Genomic DNA, 21718 nt, shown 5'->3' with positions numbered 1-21718 from the left:
ATTACATTTATATTATTTTATTATATATTATTTTATGTTATATTTTTTTATATTATATTACATTTATTAAAGATATGAGAGTTTTACCTTGACTATAAAATGCTTTATCTTGATTATAAAATGTAATTCTTATCGTTTGAGTTATGATTTTTATGCCTTTAATACCTGAATTTGATAAAAAAATAGCAATATTAAATTTTGATTTGGAGAAGTGCTATTTTTGAAATTTGACCAAAGTGCCAAATAGAAAAGTTTCTTGTTTTGCTAAATTCACCCCTTCAGTTTAGACATGCAGATCTGAGACGCCCTGTATATAAAAACGCTCCTAGTATGTCGGTTTATGATTCAAGATTTTTACACTCAATTGTCAATTGACGGATCAAGCGACGCGGTAGCGTCAATATATACGCTTGATCGCGTATATCTTCCTATGAAAAAAAAGGCCGGGAGCTTTAAGACTCTATCCTGAAATGGGTGATGGACAATGTAACGAAGCGGAAACGCGACGCGGCCCGGCGACGTCATCGTGATCGTCGCGCCATCGTCGTCGTCGTCGTCGTCTTCGTCGTCGTCTTCGTCTTCGTCTTCGTCATCGTCGTCTTTGCCGTTGGCCGTTTTGCCTGCGTGGCCGATGCTGTCCGAAAAATCAAAAATAGCCGATGCGCGGCAGTCAGTGCGGCGATGTCGACGGCGAACGACGGTTCGGCGGTACGGTTCGGCCGATGGTGGTGGTGCTGGCGTAGAAGAAGGCGGAGTATTACCACCCGCGGCCCTGCGATGCCGACGACGACGGATTACCCGAGGACGATGGTCCTGATTGTCGTGCTGGCGTTGATCTCGATCCTCCTAGGTCATGTTGACGCCGCCGCAAGGACGAAAGCCGAGGAGTCGGCCTCGCCCCGCGGCACGACCGGCAAGCAGCGGGAGGCCGAGCCGGTGATCGAGGAAGTCACTGCCAAGCAACTCGAACGGCTCCTTAACGAGAAGGATTTTGTTGCCGTGTATTGGTGTAAGTGCTGCTCTCCGTTCTCATGTAACCAAGATCCTTCACGGTATCCGCGTACATCGCGCACAAACCGTGGCGTGTGGTATCGCAATCGCTTCGCGGTGAACGAGCGGTGACGACAGGTACGATGCGACCCTTCGAATTAACCATGAACGCGCGAACAAAATACACATGCACACACACAAATTTATATAATTTTCTAAATAATTAAATATATATTACTATATTCTATATATCTAATATTTTTAAATTTCCATCCAACGGTATTTTTCGTAATAAGAAAACAGCCCCCAACTTTTACGCGATACAAAATTATATATTTGCGATCGTATCGCAATTGCTGAAAGCGTTAAAAAAATTTTCAATGAAATGACATTCTTCCTCTCAAAATTGATGATGCATCTCGAAATTCGCATCGATACGAAACGTCGTTTCTCATAAGATCGCACGACGGTGCGAGCATCCACGTAGCTGTGATTCGCGTCTATATTCGTATCGACATCGAACTCACGTTTCGATTCTTGTGATTTGGCACTCAAGCGGGATGCTGCGCGCCGCGACTCGTGTGGTGGTCATTCTTGTTCTTTTATCCGCGCATACATATCATATTTCGTTAACATAAAGGGGAAGATAAAAGATGTTCCTATTTTCTATTTATTTTTTTACTCGAACAAACTAGTATGTTGCGCATACGTTTTTTCACTGAAACTACTATATAAGAATAACAAAGATTCCTATGACAAGTAAATGATACAATAACAGATGCTATATCTGGTAGCAATTAATATTTGTATATTGTAATTTAATATATATTAAAATTCTAAATAATAAATATTAAGTAAATTAAAATAATTCACACCACATATAAAGAAACATAATAATACTTATAAAACAAAGTAACCCCCATGTTGTATATAATAATAATAATATTTATAAAACAAAGTAACCCCCATGTTGTGATAAATGAAAATAGAAAAAAAAAGAAATAGAGGGAGAGAGAGAGATAGCAGCAAAGTGGCGAAATATTAAACAATATTTGAGTTTGACAAATCATGATATTAAAATGCAGATTTTATAAAGGGTTTTAAAAAAAAATCTTTAAAAGATTAACATAGCCAATTAAATATAACAGATTAATTTGACCTTTTTGAAAATTCATATTTTACAATTCTGTCTTGCGATGGCATTTTTTGCTTAATCGACGAGATCCGCATGTAATCTTTTTTCGTCTTTTATGACATTTTCTTCTGCTAATCGTGAAAACGCATTAACATTTTCCGGGCTCTCGTTAGTACATTATATAACGCGAGTGGGTGTTGATGAAAGCTACAGTCAGAGTTACGGAACGCTGTTCGTCATTGAGACTGTTCTATATACGCAGCGAAGAAAAGAGTAATCTTATATACGAGATACATCAATGGTACGCCAATAAAAAACACACAGTAATGTAATTACATTTTCGGGCCAAAATATTTCGCTCGAGAAGCTCACCACAACGTATACATATAAGTTGTTTTCAAAAAAATAAAATTTCTTGCCCATGTTTTATAATTTGAATACAAAATTTCCGACTTTTATAATTTCCTACTCTCGGAAGAATAACTATCGTACGAACATAATTCTTGTGTGAAATTACGGTTTTGCAGTAACGATACGTTTTATCGATACACGCTTCACACACGCATATAAACGATAATTCTACTCCCGCAGATTGCCCTCACGTGAAAATTAACAGGTACTAAATTCCCTCCTTCTGCCAAGTGCTACGACCGCTCAGTAGGACAGCCTGTCTCGAGGTAGTTTCCCGAGTTTGCTAATCTGGCAATTTAATTACCGCATGCAAACGATTAATTTGATTTAAGCTAACTCTCGCTAATCGTCTAGAGTCTAGGTGATAGAGGCTATCGGAATAAATCGGACAAAATCCCGTTTTAAATAAATGTGTATTAGGATACCGATATTGAATTGCTATATGCTGAATATACCGAAGGTCATATCTCATATGGCAAAATGCCAAAATGCATGCTTGTGTACGCCTTTCAGAGCTCCCCAAAGATAATTGATGTAATACAATCCCCTTTTCCTTTTTCTACAGTCGAGATGAATGTCTGTAAAAATGTCTCTTTACGTTGCACATCTCTCTCCGCATCTTTTTACGAGAATAACTTTAGAATTTATAAAAAATTTTATAAATTTATATTTGTCCGACATGTCACACACACATTAGAATATCTAAAGACGCGAATTGCGTCTTTTTGATTTAAATCATTGTATATCTGCGTTTCGTCAACGTCAAAGATAAAATTGGTCCGTGCAGTTACTTGTTAGAGAGCAATCCAGGAAGTACATATAGCGATAACTGACTCATTAGCGTGACGCATAGGAAGATGCAGAAGCCCACGAGCCATGATGGTAACGCGTTAAAACGTCAACCGCGATTCCATCGAATTTACTCGAAATTTAACTCGCGATACTATTTTAATAATGTCTCAATCTCTGCGCAATTAATCGTAATATATTAATACGTCATTTTTGCAAATTGATGATTAATTGATTTAGGATTAAACGATATGTGTTTGCATATTATATTCGAATTTTAGACAAGAATCGTGGCTTTGATCGGAAATCAGGAAGAATAAAGGATATTATAATGTCTGTATGATGTGTATATCTTATAAGGAATAGATATTAAAATAAACGAATTTCGAAATAAAATTTCTGACAACCTGTTCGTATGTATCGGTCGCCTGAGAGCGCTCGGGCTCGCATAGTCACCGTAATTTTCTCTTGAATCATCTTTTCGTAATACCGCGTGATATAATCGACCCCGGATTTTCGGCCGCGAACAAACACAAACGTGCCATCGGCGGTAAGCACGACTAGCTCACCTTTACCGCATCGACTCAAAATACATTGTCCCGAAATGTTCGCCGATTTAGCTTTGAACCGCGCGTGTAATGCGACACGTGGCGGTGCTTGTATGAATATGTATATGGGTATGTGCGCGCGCGCGCAGAATTACGTGAGAGAAAGTTATTTAAATTTAAATTTAAATTTCAATAAAACGTACGCGATATCAAGCCATTTGTTGCAAAAGAAACGAATGTGAGATTCCGAGACTCTCGCGATCTCGCAGTCGCTGCGATCGGAATTTAAGCCCGAAACGCATTCCAAAAATTCAAGATCGGCCGGCCGAAACGGAGGATGATCGTCGAAAGATTTTTGCTCGCTTCTTGAACGCGCTGTAGCAAGGCTGGCGCTCCGGTGGAGGCCGCTTTTAGCACACGTTAGAAGTTATTTTCGCGCTTACCCCTCTCGACTTATATCGTCTCCGCTGAAAACATAATGCCGTCCCAGCCGCGACCACCCTGCCCACCGCGTAGATCGCGTTGGGCTCGTCGTCGCGTAACACGGACCTGTTCTCGCCGTTTCTGGTTCTCCAAGGGCTCGTGCGAGAGACACGAAAATGCCATGTATCGGAGTCGTAAGCGGAGGACACCGTAGGATCCGCGGAGGACCCGGACGACGAGCTCGCGAGCAGAACCTATTTCCAGATTACCTCGGTTTCTCTCGTCTGTACGGCGTCCTACCCATATGTGGGTGAAATTGATTTTTTTTTTTTCTCTATCTCTCTCTTTAGCCTGCTACTATATATTTACATCAGGCTGAATTCAATCTCTCAGGCTTATTCGTTTCGCAAGCTATTTCTGAATTATTTTTTTCACTAGACAAAAGAATCGAAGCAAAAATTTTAGAAGCGTTAAATTTATTTGAAAGAAAATAAGAGCGCATTTGATACTCTCCTTAGACGAGATCTTAGATTCCGAAGCAAAAGAATTTTTTCGCGCGAGATAGAACGAGAAGGGGAACAAAAAAGGAGAGAACGATTATCGAGAGAGATACGATAGAATCGACTGGCGAAGCGTTGGAGGACTTGTCAGACGACGAGCTCACGCGTCGAACCTATTTCCAGCTGCAACGTCCTCGCGGCTCATGTCACAGAACGCTCTCGTGTCGAATTCTTTTCTTCTAGGTTACTAGGTTTAGGGACTCGTATATGTCTGTCTTCTTTTTATCATGCCTGTGCATTGCCCTCCCCCCTCCCCCCGCCTCCCCACTATATCGCTGCTCTAATATTGCTCTAATCTTGAGGTAGGCCTTTAATTAGTACATCTGTCAGAGAATTTGACATTGTTCCCAATATTAAGAAACCAAGTATTAATGATAAAATTCGCAAATTTTAATTAATATTAACTAAAGTAAAAAAATATAATTAAATTAGAATAATGATGTAACATTTATCGAAAGTTAGGTAATTTTGAATTTAATTGCGTTTATATAATCCGCGAAAACAATGTAATTGTGAGAATACTGGAGTTATATCTGATATTTGAGAGAGAAACTGTAAAGTTCTTCTTTCTTGGCACATAATAGATTATGCAGTTGACAATTTATGCAACAGTCGCTTAAATATAGTTAAATTAGTTTTGATACGCGATATATTCTGAAATTTAACGAAATCCTGCCGCGAAAGCGAAATTCGGGAATAATTCGTATAATAATAGCATCGATCGAGCAATATCGGCATTTCGAGAGCCCTAGACATCCTTTCGGCCAGAAATCTAAAATTACTCATATCCACCGTGCGGGGATGCTTCTTCCGCCTCTGCGTCACGGTGAAATACTTACTCCGCGTGTACACGTGGCCCTGTTTCCCAGAGTCGAGTCAATGGATTAAAAAGATATAGATGTGCATGAATTTGTGTACTCTCGCCGTTCAATAAAGTATCGCATAATTTTACCTTCATTATCGAAATATATTAAAACATGAATCTTAATATTTAGAAGTTTCAATATTTATGCTGTATTGAATTATGTCGTTGCAATGAAAAATTATATGAACTTTCTTCCTGTATTATAGATTGAAATAAATTAATTATTTTGCATGTGTCGTGACTTGTATTTGATACAATAGATTCGTGAAATATATTGAAAATTCATCTTTCTCGATTTATAGAAGGGAAAAGAGTATTAATAGATAGCTTTAATCAGCTTTCATATGCTTTAATTAAAACAATTAGGAAAGAAGTTTTCAGTATATTTCGACCAATTTATACCACCGAATACAAATAATATGGCATGCGAAAAAAAAAGTAATTTATTTCTATATATAATTCAAGGAAAAAAGTTTTATTATTTTTAGCTTTAACACGTCACGATTCAATATAGCTGCAGTGAAGAATCAAAAGCTTAAAAATACGAGATCTTGTTCTGCAAACCCCTGTCATCGTAACTCGCGTGATTTTCTTTTAAACCAAGCCACACATTCGCGACTGCGACATTCGAAACGTTACCGATATAATAGCAATCTGGGCCATTGCATGGGTGGCTCCTGTACAGATAAATTCGCGCGCATACATACAAATAGAGCGACTCACGAATAGAGCGGAAACATTCTACGCACGTGTGACGATTAGTCTTATTCGTTTGTGAAGCGCGCTCTCCCGCAAATATTTTGTCTTCTATTTCTGAGAGAAGGTTATATCCCAGCAAAATTATCGCTATAGTGAACATGACATTATGGGAATATTGACTTAGCTTAGAGATATAAAAAAATTGAAAGATTATGATCAATCAACGAGTTGATAATTACAGATTATATGACAGACATATCTCGAGCGAGAGAAATAAAAAGACAGCGTATTATTCATATAACTATTAAACGATATATCGTAATTGCAACAACGTAAATAATCATATTTTACTTTTTTATTTTTTGATATATATTTTTTAATATACTTTTATTTTATTTTATTATTTTTATTCTAATTTTTTTCTATTGATTATCGCGCGATTTCTTCGAAATAGTTTTTCCATCCGTAAATGTACATATACATCACACCTAATATTCCGTGCCTTGGAACACATAATACACGGACCGCAACGATGAATAGTGCAATTTATTCCTATGTTTGTTCCTCCCTCGCCAATTTATTTGTATATTATGCCTGACGATTTATTTAAATTGTTACTCCACTTTGCGTTCAACGTCGAGATTCAATTTCGTTATTTCAACGAATTCTTGGGACTGAGACTTGTATCTTTTTCCTCTCGTCTTTTCATCCTTTGAGAAGAGAGAATCTCGTTTACTAATTAAATTTTCTTTGCGCGCGTTTAATGAAAAGCAACGACGACGAGATCAAACGCGCATTTAAGCAAGCGCGTCCTTGGCGAGAAGATATCCGCGGACAACGGCGACGAAGATGAGAAGACGACGACGACAACGATATGGGCGAGGCCGTTCGTTCTTGTATTTTTAGTGGCTCGTAAACTAGGCACTGGCCGTCGTTCGATCTCGTCGTCTATCTCTCTCTCTCCTTCGTATAATATGGTAGTATATATACAGTTCGACGATTAAATAATGTAAAATCAATTTTTAAAAAATTATGATAATTTCACGCGATAAAAAATATTTTATTTTCGAATGCAGCGTCATTAAGACATATAAAAACGATCAGAGGTAGCTTAGTGATAAGAGTTTGTCTCGAAAAAACGAAAACTTTTATGCTTTTTATTAAAACTTTAACAAAATTTTATTAAAAGTAAAGTTCTATCTCAAGAAAAAAAATTTTTATATACACACACATGTCTCTAGCGAGTGGAAAGGTCAACCAATCACTGAAATGATTTATTTCGCGAAAAGGGGGTAATCGCAAAGAGCCAAATCGGGAAAATACAGCAAACGTGCATACTTGTTTTCGAATTGAAAGAGAGATTTTTCGAAAACTTACAGACTCACAAAAGATTGTGACAAGCTCGTTGCGATCTATACCGAAATTGGATCTTTGCAAATTATGTTTCAATCATTGTTTGAGCGTTCGACACTGGAGGGATTTATTTTAAATAAAACGTAATAATTTTTCCATAATCACACATTGTAATTTTTTTATATAAAATCAATCTTTCATTATCTAATTATTTATCGCGATTGTTTTTGCCTTCGAGCTATAAAAGCACATTCATTCCTTTGCCATTTCGAAATGCCGAAAAAAAGTGCAATATATTTATAAAGACGGAATTTCCGTGCACTTGGGCATTGCATCGAAGTGAGAATCGCGCATATAAATACATTCAATATCTCCGGCTGACCGATTGAGACTAATCCGAAAGTTGAGGCCAACCGACAGTTGCATCTCGATCGAATATGCATTCTTCGCCAGAGGTGAACATAATTTAGTTATGTACCTCGTGGCAGCTGTCGATGTGACGACGAACGAAATACTTCTACGAGCGCACCTGTCGCCTTTAATCGGGAGCAATGTCGCAAATGTGAAATGTCATCTGTTGTTACTTTGTCAAATAATTAATGCAATCTCTCATTTATTGCACGATAACTATCACGCAGTCCGTTAATTTTTTTTTAATAATAATTTTATATATTTAATCTTTCTTTACACACTGATATCAGTGAGATATGTGGATGATTCTATTGAGATATGTAAACGTGTCGTAAATTGCGGTCCCTTTCCCGATAATTCTTTCGGAATCAAAACACAAAGTAAAAATAGATTTGTTTACGACATTGTATTTATATTCATTCACGATCTTTGCCTGTGGTTCTTTCCAAATAAGCGAATAAGAGTATTGCATTTCTAAACTTTTATTATTTTTCAGTTTCTAAAAATCCTCAGCACATTGAAACAATAATCAAATATTTCGATCATACTATAATAATTTAGTCACTTAGCGAGAGTCACGCAAAGTTCTTTAATTGACAAACGAATAAATTACTAATTACACTACTCATTCTGAATTTCCAAATTATTTATCCACATATTTCAAACGCGAAAATCCGGAATATACACAATTAGAATCGCATTATTTTAAGAGATTTCAGTAATTATGCCGATAATGTCAGTAAGTTGTCAATCTCAGCTGTTCCTTCTTCGTAAGCATTTGTTTGGCTGAATCTTTTTCATTCGTATCCGCTAATGGGTTATCGTCCAATTTCTCTTAACTTTCGACTATTACGGCAGCAACCGGTGGACACGGTCCAATTTATCTGGCACGACTTTTCGAAAATTCCTTCGCGCTCTATCTCTTTCATATCTATCTCTCTTTCTCACTTTGCGCCTCTTAGTCAGACCATTCTGCCAACCATTTTGCGGGGGTGTCCTTTAACCGAATGCTATTACGTTATTCCCAGTAATGGCGGTGGAGGAAGAGGTAGAGAGACAGAAAAAGACAGGTAGATAAATGGAGGTAAAAAGAGAAAGAAAAGTAGGCAGATATATAATCGCGCAAGAGCAAAGAGAAGCGTAACGAAAAGAGTGGCTGCTCCTACATCAGCGGGTACATATGCAGACAAGCCGAAAGAAAGAGAGAGAAAGACAGACGGCAAAATCGAGAGCGAACGAAAAGACAACAGAAATAGAGAGGAAGAGAATCGGAACCACCTCTCCTGTTTCTTCTAGCTCTATTCTGAGGAAGTCGTCACCAAAAATGGTGGGGCGCGCGAAACGTGTACGCGTGACGAAGAACGTAACATCGTCGTCCCCGTCTCGTTATCATCGACATGACCGCGAATCAAGGTCCCCGTCGTGGCGAACCGTTATAGCGGTCGATATAAATGCGAGAGGAAAATCAATCGGGGACAATACCTCGATATCTATAGCTGATCATTGTAACCCAACACCCGCAACCGTCACCGCAGAAGTATCGGCGCGATCTCTGTACGCTCGAATGAAGCGCAACCCGCCAAGAATGCATACAATTGCCAAGGCAGAAAAGGCAAAAATGTACACAAAGGAGAGAGAGAAAGAGATCGAGTCTCTCTTCAGCCACCTGAGAGAAAGCGCGCAGCGTGCTTGAAATGAAATAAAGAACGAAATTGTTTTTATTTATTGAACCAAGGATTTAATTCGTGAGCCATTTAATTTGCGATCCGTATATTTTCCAACAAATATCTTATTTTTCGTTACTTGATATTGTGTTCGGCTTAATTAAAAATTTTTCTACAGATGCACGAAGTTGCGTCACATGCGACAAGGTCCTGGCCGAATTGGAGAAAATCGACGACGATACGGATCACTTTGGAGTTGACTTTGTCAAGATCAACGATAAACGACTGGCGAAGCAATATGGTATCAAAAACTTTCCAGCTCTTACGTATTTCCGCGAGAAAGAACCAATTATATATGAAGGTAAGCCTCAGCTTTCTTTAATTTTTTTTCGCAAAGTTACCTATCGCGATAAATAAATATCTGCTGGAAAATTCACAATAAATATTGTAATTAATAATTCGCTCTAAATTTATTATTTATAATTATGATTATATTCATTATTATTGTTATGATGTTAAAAATTATAATAAAAACAACACTAAAAATTATCAGTCGCACATCTAACAACATATACGTGACGCTTGTTTTTTAGGGGACCTGATGGACGAAGAAAATGTATTGGATTTTCTCACGAGTTTGGAAGCGATGGATCTGCCGGATCGCATCGAAGAAGTTAATGCCAAGATTCTGACGAAAATCGTCGAAGAAACAGACTTTGTGGCGGTTCTTTTCTGTAAGTCGCTTTCTTTATTATTATCTATATCGTTAAATACATTGAATTTATGTTCCGATCGATCCAATACCACGCGAAGATCGCACGCAACCATCCAGAGTGCGTTATTTTCCATTGTTCACCAATTTATTTCCAATGGAATATCGAGCATGCTGTCGCACTATAAAATGTCTTGCAAAATAATTTTACATTAAAAAGATATAAGATACACGCAAAATACTTTTAAAAATTAGACGAATATTTTAAAATAAAAAATTGAACAGAGATAATTTTAATTGATAAAATATTTAAATATTCATACGATATATTTATATGATTTTTTTATTACAAATTTCAAATACTTATATGATCATCAATCATGAAATATAATTAAAGAGAAAGTCTGACAGTAACGTTCCATGTGATCATAATATATTCCACACAGTTTCAATAATACACATGAACACCTTAATGATTTAATACTCTATAATTTGTAAACTGTGAACTCACAAACAACCAGATATGATCTTGATACAAAACGAAGAAGTTCTACAATATATTAAGCCAACCTTTAGTGCAATTTAAAAGAATTGTCAAACGAGCGAACAAGCGATCGAACAGCAAAAGAGAAGTGCAGAAAGAGACGCTCGCGCTAACAGTTAGACAGCTCTAATTTAATTGCACGAATAAAGAATTTTTTTTTAAGTAGTAGCGGAGACGCAGAGCATGATTGGTTTCAACTGGCGCCTCTGAATTTTTCAAAGTAGCACGACGTAGTTCATATATATCTCTCGTAAGATTTCCCCTGGTTGGAAATCCATTTACGAGATTAATCTAGGCTAGTAATCGTGCCAATCGGCGCCAAAAATCAAGGGATACACAGCAATGCTATGTAATGTACCCTGACCGTGTCAGTGTCGTACCCACATATTATCGTGTAATATCTATCGTTCATTTAACTTGTTATCGTCCGACCGTCTTACTAATCATCATCTGTGTATATCACGTGTGCGACGAGAAGAGTTGTTGTACATAAAATATAAAAATGACCATTAACTCTTCTGCAAGTTTACTACAATTTCAAGCTATCGCGTACCTCTACCATGTGCACGATCAATTATGTTATAAAGCAACGAATTAATAATAGCAATTTTATAATAAGACAGCTTATATATCACAAATCTTTTTTTTATCACAAAGCTTTTTTAATCGTAATTAGACAGTACGTATCATCGTGTACAATACTCCGCCATGCAGTAACTTAATGCCATCTATGAAAATCGGGCACGAACTTATGCAATCATCCAATATATATATATATGCAGAGAAGGATTCTCAAAGAGAGAGATTTTTATCAACGAATCAGACAATAAAAAAAAAATACTTGTAATCATTCTCTGTATAAAGCGCAATGTTTACGTCGGTTTGTTTACCTCTGTTAAGTCTCCATCCATCTATCTCTATTGTCTTTGTCTTCCGTCATTGTCCGTGTCGATGTTCGTGTTCAAGTTTGAAACATCCTATCGCAAAATGGGGAACTGGAAAGATATGAATCATCATCATAACAATGAAGACAATCAAATCTGTCATGCTGGATCATTCCGTCCACTTTGCGATTCGATCACATACGATATACTTGTAAATAATACATATATGTGAAAATTCTTGTGTGTGTTGATACGGATAGGTCCGGACACGGAGCGGTGTGCGGGCGCTGGGTCTAGTAAGTACATATTTATAAGAGAACGATGTTCTACTTGTGGCACAGTATCTCTGTACCCTACGCTTCTTTACACGTACATACATACGCACACATACACTGCAACATGCACCCAATATCGGCTGAAGCACTAATGAAAAATCACTTTGCCGTTTATAGAGTTATTACCATCAACTACCATCATAATGTTTGAAATCATTCTTCTTTTTCTGTGCCTGATCTTTTATCGCAAACTTATTAAATTATGAAAAACGATAAATTATATGATTTTATTTCGTATACTATACAATGAAATTATTCTCCTCTTTTTCTTCTGCGAAAAAATGATTTTTCGCGAGTGCATCATCCGAAATGATATGCTGTGATACGCGTTTACCTCCGGCAAATGTATTTCCTTCAAACACATTCTTAACTATCGATTTGCGTGTTCATCAATTATCAGAGTTGTATCTATCGCATCGTCCCTGCAGCTCTTCGCTCCAATGTACGTGTACAACGACGGAGGGATGCGGTACGCGGAGAAAAAACGGATGTCAATAGAGCGGCAAGAGCTTTTACATTCACACATTTCACTCGTTTCGAATATATCATACATATACGATGGATACTCTGATGAAATATCTTAAAAATTGTTTTTAGTAAATTAGCATTTGATATGAAATAATATATGTGATGTATGTATGTAATTGATAAGAAGAATCAGCTAACATCAAGCTTGCCAAATTTTTCCTTTTCTATTATTTATAAGCACTTTGAATTGTAAATTCTTGGCACGAGGCGCTCTCTAATTTAAATATTTGTAAATATTCAATTACTTTTGCATTCTGAGTGTGCGCAGGCAGATGTGTAAAATATTAAGTGCATTATTCCACATCCCTATTTAGAATAGAACAATGTGTTTTATAAGAGTGAGACTTTTTTGAGAGTATTTGTGTATACTAATCTAATCTCGTTTCAACATTTTTGTTAGACAATCTAAAAAAGAATTATTCATTACTTCCTTCCTCAAAAAAACATAGTAAATCGGATCAAAACTATCTCGACAATATTGCAAAATTTTATGATTTTTATAAATATATTTTGTGTCTAAAATAAAATATATTTACCAAATATATTTATATATATGCCGGCACACCGTTGAGCGTACAACAACACCAACGGCTACATAAAATGATGAGATAAAGTTCAAGCATCATAAGAAATCGAATTTTTAATTTTAATGGTATGGACTTGCGAACGAAATAATTAGCATTTGAGGATGGCATCGTCAACCGTTCGACGACATAGGCACACAATAATGCATCTTTTTATTTCAAATGGGACAGACAAGCCAGACTGCAAAAAGTGCCTTAAGGCTCTGCAAGAACTGGAGAACATCGATGACGAGGCCGATCAGTTAGGCATCGGCTTCGTAAAAATCGCGGACGAGGAGCTCGCGGACGAGTATAACCTCGGTTCTCTTCCAGCCCTTGTTTACTATAGGCATCAAATCCCAATCATTTACGAACGTAAGTAGGAAAGAACGTAAGTAACGTGAAACATTACGCAAAATGCTCGTACGATTTAAATTTATTAAATCGATTTAACACACAATTATCCCATTTTAATCATATAAAACAATTTAGAAACAAAATTAATTGATAGCACGCGCTTTTAGATGAACTGAGTAAAGAAGAAGACGTGCTAGAGTGGCTGGTGGCGAATAAAAGTACGGGAGACGAAGAGGACGTTATCGAGGATGTTACCGCTAAGACGTTGAATACACTAATCGGAAATATAGACAATCTAGTTGTTCTGTTCTGTTCGCATCTATTTCGTTATTATTTTGGCCTCATTTGTCTTGTCCTCGCCTCGTAACGCGACCTCGTGCTTGCAGACGATCACGGCGATGAGGACTCTATGCAGGTTCTGAACGAATTGGAAAAAATCGACGACGACTGCGACAAGCATGGGATTCAGTTTGTGAAGATCGACGACGAGAAGGCGGCGGAAGAATTCGGAATCGACAATTTACCAGCGATTGTCTACTTCGAGAAGCAGATACCAAATGTTTACGACGGTGGGTAGGTGAATCGAATACAGAGAGATAGCATTTTTCTCTCTCTCTCTCTCTCTCTTTCTTTCTCTCTCTCTCTCTCTCTCTCTCTCTCTCTCTCTTTCTCGCTCTCTCTCTTTATGTAAACGATACCGAAAATATAATCCCAGATATACATTGTAATAAAGATGAAAAATTCACGAAAAATCGATTCGTAGATAGAGAATTCGATTCGAGATAAAGTAACTCTATGATTGCAGGAGATATAGAAAATGAGGATGAAATCCTGGAGTGGTTGCTGTCGCAACTCGAAAAGGATGAGATCGAGGACGTCACTGATGAGATGCTGGATCGTCTCATCAAAGACGGGAAGACCTTGGCCGTGCTTTTCTGTAAGTTGCTCGCGAAAGATTCGCACTATAATCGATCTATACAAATGATATTAGGACGTATTCGTAATGATCGCAGATGATAACAACGATCGGAAGTCACAGAGAGTTCTCAACGAGTTGGAGAACATTGATGACGAGTGCGATCAGCTCGGCGTAACATTCGTGAAAATCGACAGTTCGGAAGAGGCCAAGGAATATGGCATCGAGAAAATACCTGCGATGCTTTACTTCGAGAAAGGCATTCCGATGCTGTATCAAGGCAATCTGGAGGACGAGGAGAAGGTGCTCAAATGGTTGGAGCAACAGCAAAAGGCTGACCAAATCGAAGACGTCACGGATGAAATGCTCGACATGGTTATCGAGAAGATGCCGCTCGTAGCCGTCCTCTTTTGTCAGTAATATATTTCGCGTTTTTCCTACCATCTCTCCTTTCTTCTGAGTTTTTCCTTGTTCAAAACTGTTCATCTAATTATATTGCTTACAATCGTTGATTCTATCATCGCTCTGCAGATGACAAAGATCAAAAAAAGAGTCAGAAGGTGCTGAGCGAACTGGAGAACATTGACGATGATTGCGATCAACATAACATAGCTTTTGTGAAGATCAGTGATTTGGACGAGGCGAAGGAGTACGGCATAGACACGCTTCCCACTTTAGTGCTCTTTGAACGAAAAATACCGCATATTTACGATGGTTAGTCTTGATTATCATTTACATAAGATCGACAAACGTAAATTAATTAAAAAATATTGAAGAAGGTCCTCCAATTGCGTTGCAGGCGATCTCATGAACGAGGATCAAATACTAGGCTGGCTGTTGCATCAGAAAAAGCATGCCGAGATTCCGGAAGTAACGGATGAAATGATCGAGAAGCTCGTGGAGACCTCACCGTACACGGCAGTTCTGTTTTGTAAGCGATCGATTCGTCTTTCTATCTCTCTTTTTAATATTCTTCCACTGTTGTTTGTCAAGTAAGTGCTGTTATATGCCGCGAATGAGATTAATCAGCAAATTAATTTTTTTTTCCATAGACGACAAGGACGATAAGCAGGACATAAGGATCCTAAACGAGTTGGAAAATATCGACGACGAGTTGGAGAAAGAAGGCATCATCATTGTTCGAATAGACAACGATGCCGAGGCGAAGGAATACGGTATCGATCATCTGCCGACCTTGGTATACTTCGAGGATAAAATTCCAGCGATATACGAGGGTGATCTGTTGAACGAAGACGAAGTCCTCGAATGGCTGATACAGCAGAAGAACAGCGCTACCATCGAGGAAGTCACGGATGAGATATTGACGGATCTTATAGAGGACCACGAATACGTTGTAGTATATTTCAGTAAGCATCTTTTTCATCAATATTTTTTTAATAGACTGCGAGACAAGTTAAAATCATCAGTAGCGGCAATTTCTTTCTGCTCTCGTTTGATATGAGTAATCAAAAATTATGACAGGTGGAAGTTGTGATGAAGGAGATAAATGTGACACTATCCTCGACGAATTGGAGAATATCGATGATGAACTCGACGAAACGGGCATTATATTCGTCACTACCGAAGACACTGTCATAGCAAAGAAATATGGCATCAAACATTTTCCAACTCTCGCGTTCTTCAGAAACAGGGACCCACTGATCTATACCGGCGATCTCAATGATGAAGATGAAGTACTGTCTTGGATCACGGACGAGGACACTTTGGAGATACCAGGGAAAATCGAAGAAGTCAATGCTAGAATGCTGGAGAACATCCTCGACGAAAACGACTATGTCGTTGTCTTTTTCTGTACGTCAATCGCAATACGATCGAGCACATCGTTATATAATTGATTGATCACGATATATTTGACCGCTTGTTTGCAGACAAAGAAGGCGATAAGAAAAGCCAGAAGATCCTCCAGGAGCTCGAGAATATCGATGATGAGTGCGAAGAAAAAAAGATCGATTTCGTAAAGATCTCCGACGAGGGAATCGAGAAGGAATATGATCTTCCGGGATTACCGGCATTGGCATTCTACAGACACAAGTTCCGACAGATCTATTCGGGTGACATGATGCACGAGGAAGAGATCTTAGAATGGGTCCTCGATCTTCGCACAACAACACCGGATGTTATCGAAAGCGTCGATAGAAAAACGTTACAAGTTCTCATCAACGATGTTGAACATCTCGCCGTTTTCTTCTGTGAGTATCCATTTTTATCTTTTTGATATTAAATTTGTATATGTATTCAGTGCGTATTTTTACTAAAGAAAAATCTTAAGATTCAAAATTGGTCAAAGGATTCATAGTTCAATATATAATATGTTTAGTGAGAGACATTCTGTAATAAATCGTAAAAACATTTGTTCTTTTTTATGTAAAATATAAAACATAGTATTTAACTAAATCTTTTCAAAAATTATGTACTCTTAATTTATAATGCCAACTCTAAATAAAATAATTATTGTAATAGAAATAATAGTAGATAATACAAAGATTTATATTTTTGCGTATATGTGTATTGCGCAATTTGCATTATATATGCATGATAAATTATTTAACAGACGACGACAAATGTGAGTCCTGCACGGAAATCCTGGAGGAGTTAGAAACGATTGACGATGATACTGACAAACACGGTATTCAATTCGTCAAATCAAACGATGCTAAACTGGCGGCTGAAATCGGTGTTTTCTCCTTTCCGGCTCTCGTTTACTACGAGACCGGAGTTCCCATCATGTACGACGGTAAGTACCAAAAGACTCCATTTTTGCTTTTTATTATTACCTCGTCCTTGCTATATGATCCTTGTTTTCTATGGAAAGAAAACAAGCTCGAGCACTTTATGCTCTACTATGCGCATTCTTCCTTTATTAAGTCACTCTTCTATATACGTTCTCGAAATAAATTTTCGTTAATTAACAAAGAGAGTTTAATAAAAATTAAATTCCGATAAAAAATCAAACATATTAAATGGAAACATGTTTTACTTTTTATTATAATAATTCGTTATCATACGATACGTACATAAAATGCGCCATAATATTACCATTGTACTTCTTGTGAATTATTCAGTAAATGTAAAATATTAATTTTCAATAATTAACATGATACGATAAAATGAAGAGCGACTTAGCACATTCCTTTCAGCAACTTCCGCGTCGATAAAGCGATAACGAAACCCTCCACCGACACGATCTCGGTGCATAATTAAATCCGGCTGATCCTGATACGCGTGTGTGCCTTTTGTAGGTAATCTTAAGAACGAGGACAGAGTTCTGGAATGGCTAATCGAACAGAAAAGTAAGGAGATTTCTAGGATGATGATTATTATTACTGGTGTACTGTTCTTTGTGACGTTAATCTCGGTCGTGACTATACCACCGGGCTACGAGTACAACACTCGCGCCGTGGTGATCACCCCGATCACACTACCACCATCACGATCACCATGATCGAAATCGTGAAAAAGAAAAAAAAAAGAGAACAAAGCACACGTCGAGTCTAGGGATTTTCCTGTAATGATTATCATCGATTTAATGGCGCGATGCATGCTTTCGGTTCGCGTTCTCAAAAAAAGTTCGATCAAAAAAAGTCGCGAGATGAAAGAAGCTCGTTGAAACGTATAAAATGGATTCTTTTTTTTTTAATATGCATACGCTAGCCATATAACTTTTTGATTACGGCACAATGCATTTAAAACACAATCGCAAGCTTACTCTCTCACTTACTTGTGCCTCTTTCTCTCTCTCACCTTGTCATTACGCATTAGTATGCAGCTGCATCGGTGCAATAATGCACGTGTCGTGTATTGGCGGTAATGCGTCGGGCAAATTTTCTCGGAGCTATAATTTCGCGAAAGAAAATTGTCATGGTGCCTCACCGCTCGATTATGAATAATGATCTCGTGAGTGAAATATCGAAGCTTTATCTCTCGCAGCTTTTCTTGCATTAATAACGGCTGTTTTTATTTCTTTTTTTTTGTTTTCTCTCTTTGCATTTAACGAAATCTTTATAATTCATTCATGATAGAACATTAAAATCGCAAGTTGTTTTACAAATTAGCAACATCAGTAAATTTTATTTAAAAACAAAAGGTAATATCAAAGAATATAAAAAATATATAAATAATATTATTAATGATAAATTTTGTATTTTAATTGATATCAATGCAAATATTTTTTTGCATATTATCATATCATGTCTTTAAATCATATGTATACAATTTAAATCATATAATACAATTTACACTTATAATTTTTTGCAAACGATTGCTTTACGACACGTGTTCATATTTCGAACACTATTTGATTTATTATTTATCTTATTTTCCATAATGAGCAAACACTTACCGCAAATTTACGAGATAGGAAACGACTTTTGGGGGGAAATATCAGTTTTCCTTTTTACATAATATAATAATTATGTAACAATATTGCGGGAATGTTTAATGTGATGCGTCAATAATGTTTGTTTCTAAAATGCATGTCATCCCTTTGGACCGAGGCTGTATCGATCACAAAAAACCTAGGTACACAATTTGAATTTCAATCGTGCTATATATTATCCTTGATCCCGTTAATATGCAGGTAATGATAGTGATCGATGATGATGATGATGATGATGATGATGATGATGATGATGATGACGAAGACGACGATGACGAGGACGACGATGACGACGACGACGATAACGAAGACGACGATGACGAAGACGACGACGACGAAGACGACGATGATAATGATGATGATGATGATGATGATGAGGATGAGGAGGATGAGGATGATGATGATGACGACGACGATGATGATGAGGATAATGATGAAGACGACGACAATGATGATAATGACAACGACGAAGATAACAATAAAAAATTGAACAAAGCCCTGAAGAGTATCCTGGACAAAGGTAAAGGTCCAACGACAACCCAGGAGGCCGAAGAGGAGCTCACGTGAGATCGAAGTGTGACGGGCTTTGTGTTGCGCAAAAGAAAGATAATATCTCAAAAATAGTAGAGATACATTTAATGGACCAATAGACCGATTGGTATTGATCATAACAACATAATTTAGATGAAACGTGGCTATTCACTCACCATTCACGGTAGAGCTGAACCGTGTAGGACATACCTGCATGTGAACGTTGTTATTATATTTTCTCTACTCACACCTGCAAAGTGTATCCTATGCCTGGATTCTCCTTTTTCCACTCAGCCGTCAAAATTCCCTCAAGATTTCCAAATCTTTCTCGCGTAATGCATGCCCGCCTTATAACAATTCCTTATTTTATTAGTGGAGTTACTCCCCCGAGTCGTCGTAAATCATACTTAATCCGCAATAAATTCTCGCATAAAAATGTAATAAAAAAAAGATTTTATATTGATAAAATAATATATCGTCATATTTATTTGATAATTATATTTTAATTCATTCTCTCCATAAAATAAATTTTAATTCGTTTTTTTATCTAAAATTTATACATTGCGAGATTTATGGCGTGCTCTCGGTCACATTTTTACCTGCTATAATACGGCCATCTCCAAAGCGAGCCGATGGTTCCTGTTGTAATTGACAGCTGTCGTCTGCAGCATATTTCGAGTCGAGAAGAATCAGACTAGTCTCCGTTCAAAAGAATAAATAAAAGATGGGAACGGATGAGCATTTCGGATTAATATGACATGGTTCGCATAGTATCATGGCAAATTTCTTCTTGTTACGATAGAGTTATTTGCATCTCACGTAAGATATTACGCGTAAGATATATAAATGTCACTATAAAAAATGCTATCAAACGAATATGAATGAAAAGGAGGCTGGTTCATGTTTTAAAATTACTATCTAGAAAGAGTCGTCGACTCGCCGCGAGATTCTCTATTAAAACATTGTCTATTAAAAACATGCACGTTTGGCTTTTGCTAAGCAATTAAGATTGCAGTGGAACGTTCTCTATGCGCTAGCAACGTCGAGATCGCACGAGTCAATATATTTTCGTTTTTCCTCGATTCTCTCTTTCTTGTTTCCAATGTCTCGTTTATCTCTCTCTTTTTCTTCTTCATTTTCTTTTTGTCATTCTGCCCATTCGTTCCCTCATTCAAAATCATCATTTTATCCATATTCCACTTACTTACTTAGATTGACTCGTGCGACGAGACCAATCAGTTATAGGCTAGCCAATTCTTACAAATTTCTCTTATACTCTTTATATCTGACTCGTTGTATATTTGCTTACTGCAGGCGACGGCTGTTTCTACATCGGGATGGGAGGTAAAAGCGCGAAACCCAAGATTCCCTCCTATGAGCCCTACCAGTGCTGTCCCGCCAAGCTCGCCCACGGCACCAAGGTCGCCAAGGTCACCAAAATCGGTCCGATTGCCAAGGACAAGGGCAAATTACAAGGTACCGGTAGTAAGGATAAGCCACAACTGCCGGCTCTGAAGCCTATAAACAAGCTCACGGCCAAGGAGAGCAAAAAATCAGCGACGATATCAGCGAATGTCGACAGCGACGCGAAGGAATCCAAGTCTAAGACCAAGAGAGGATTTTTTGGAAGCGGTAAATATGATAAACAGCTGTGTGAAAAGTTAAATGGCTGCCCACATACGCGTGCTTCGTCGATCCGGTTCGACGTAGCGTAAGCATATATTCGCCGAGGAAGATAAACTTTCATCGATATAAAAATCATCGCACCGATTTATTTGGAACGAAATCCAATCTCTGACAAAACGATCGTGCGAATAAATCGCGTCAAAAAACAAGAACGATCAGCGACAGCGGCCACGCTGTGCGTCTGCGGTGGGCAGCGATTTAACGAGAAACGCCTTTTCGGAAAAGATAGCGAACGATAAACGTAATAGACAATGGGAAGGGAGGGAGGGAAAAGAGAAAATAGGGAACGAGTGAACTCGAAGATTTTCTAACAATAAGACCGAGCCACCCGCGCGTGGAGGTTCGTAGCGGAGATAAGACACCTGACTCTTCGTCTTCGTATCCCGGACGCAGGTACCTCGCGGGTCTCGCGCGGTCC

General features: G+C 37.8%; 2 protein-coding genes across 5 annotated transcripts in view; both read left to right on the top strand.

Moving 5' to 3' along the window:
* Positions 1-664: 664 nt before the first annotated feature.
* LOC115241552 overlaps positions 665-21718 on the top strand; it is a 32653-nt gene continuing 11599 nt past the window's right edge. For 2 of the 4 annotated variants that reach the window (XM_029817344.1, XM_029817342.1), the window contains exons 1-15: positions 665-1009; positions 10027-10209; positions 10442-10582; positions 12249-12284; positions 13607-13789; positions 13939-14082; positions 14158-14340; positions 14577-14708; positions 14785-15099; positions 15219-15401; positions 15487-15618; positions 15740-16054; positions 16170-16499; positions 16577-16897; positions 17260-17442. In XM_029817344.1, the coding sequence (XP_029673204.1) occupies positions 682-1009; positions 10027-10209; positions 10442-10582; positions 12249-12284; positions 13607-13789; positions 13939-14082; positions 14158-14340; positions 14577-14708; positions 14785-15099; positions 15219-15401; positions 15487-15618; positions 15740-16054; positions 16170-16499; positions 16577-16897; positions 17260-17442 (3109 nt within the window). In that variant the 5' untranslated portion in view covers positions 665-681. The remainder of the gene's footprint in view (positions 1010-10026; positions 10210-10441; positions 10583-12248; positions 12285-13606; positions 13790-13938; positions 14083-14157; positions 14341-14576; positions 14709-14784; positions 15100-15218; positions 15402-15486; positions 15619-15739; positions 16055-16169; positions 16500-16576; positions 16898-17259; positions 17443-21718) is intronic. The other 2 variants (XM_029817345.1, XM_029817343.1) reach the window with 1 other exon arrangement.
* The window catches only part of LOC115241560 (nucleoplasmin-like protein ANO39), a 6541-nt gene continuing 2827 nt past the window's right edge, over positions 18005-21718 (top strand). The window contains exons 1-2 of the mRNA XM_029817358.1: positions 18005-19603; positions 20929-21246. Of these exons, the coding sequence (XP_029673218.1) occupies positions 19279-19603; positions 20929-21246 (643 nt within the window). The 5' untranslated portion in view covers positions 18005-19278. The remainder of the gene's footprint in view (positions 19604-20928; positions 21247-21718) is intronic.

This window comes from Formica exsecta, unplaced genomic scaffold (genome assembly GCF_003651465.1).
Source record: "Formica exsecta isolate Colony F162 unplaced genomic scaffold, ASM365146v1 scaffold500, whole genome shotgun sequence".
NCBI classification, from domain to species: domain Eukaryota; kingdom Metazoa; phylum Arthropoda; class Insecta; order Hymenoptera; family Formicidae; genus Formica; species Formica exsecta.
This window is presented reverse-complemented; position numbering and strand designations above follow the sequence as displayed.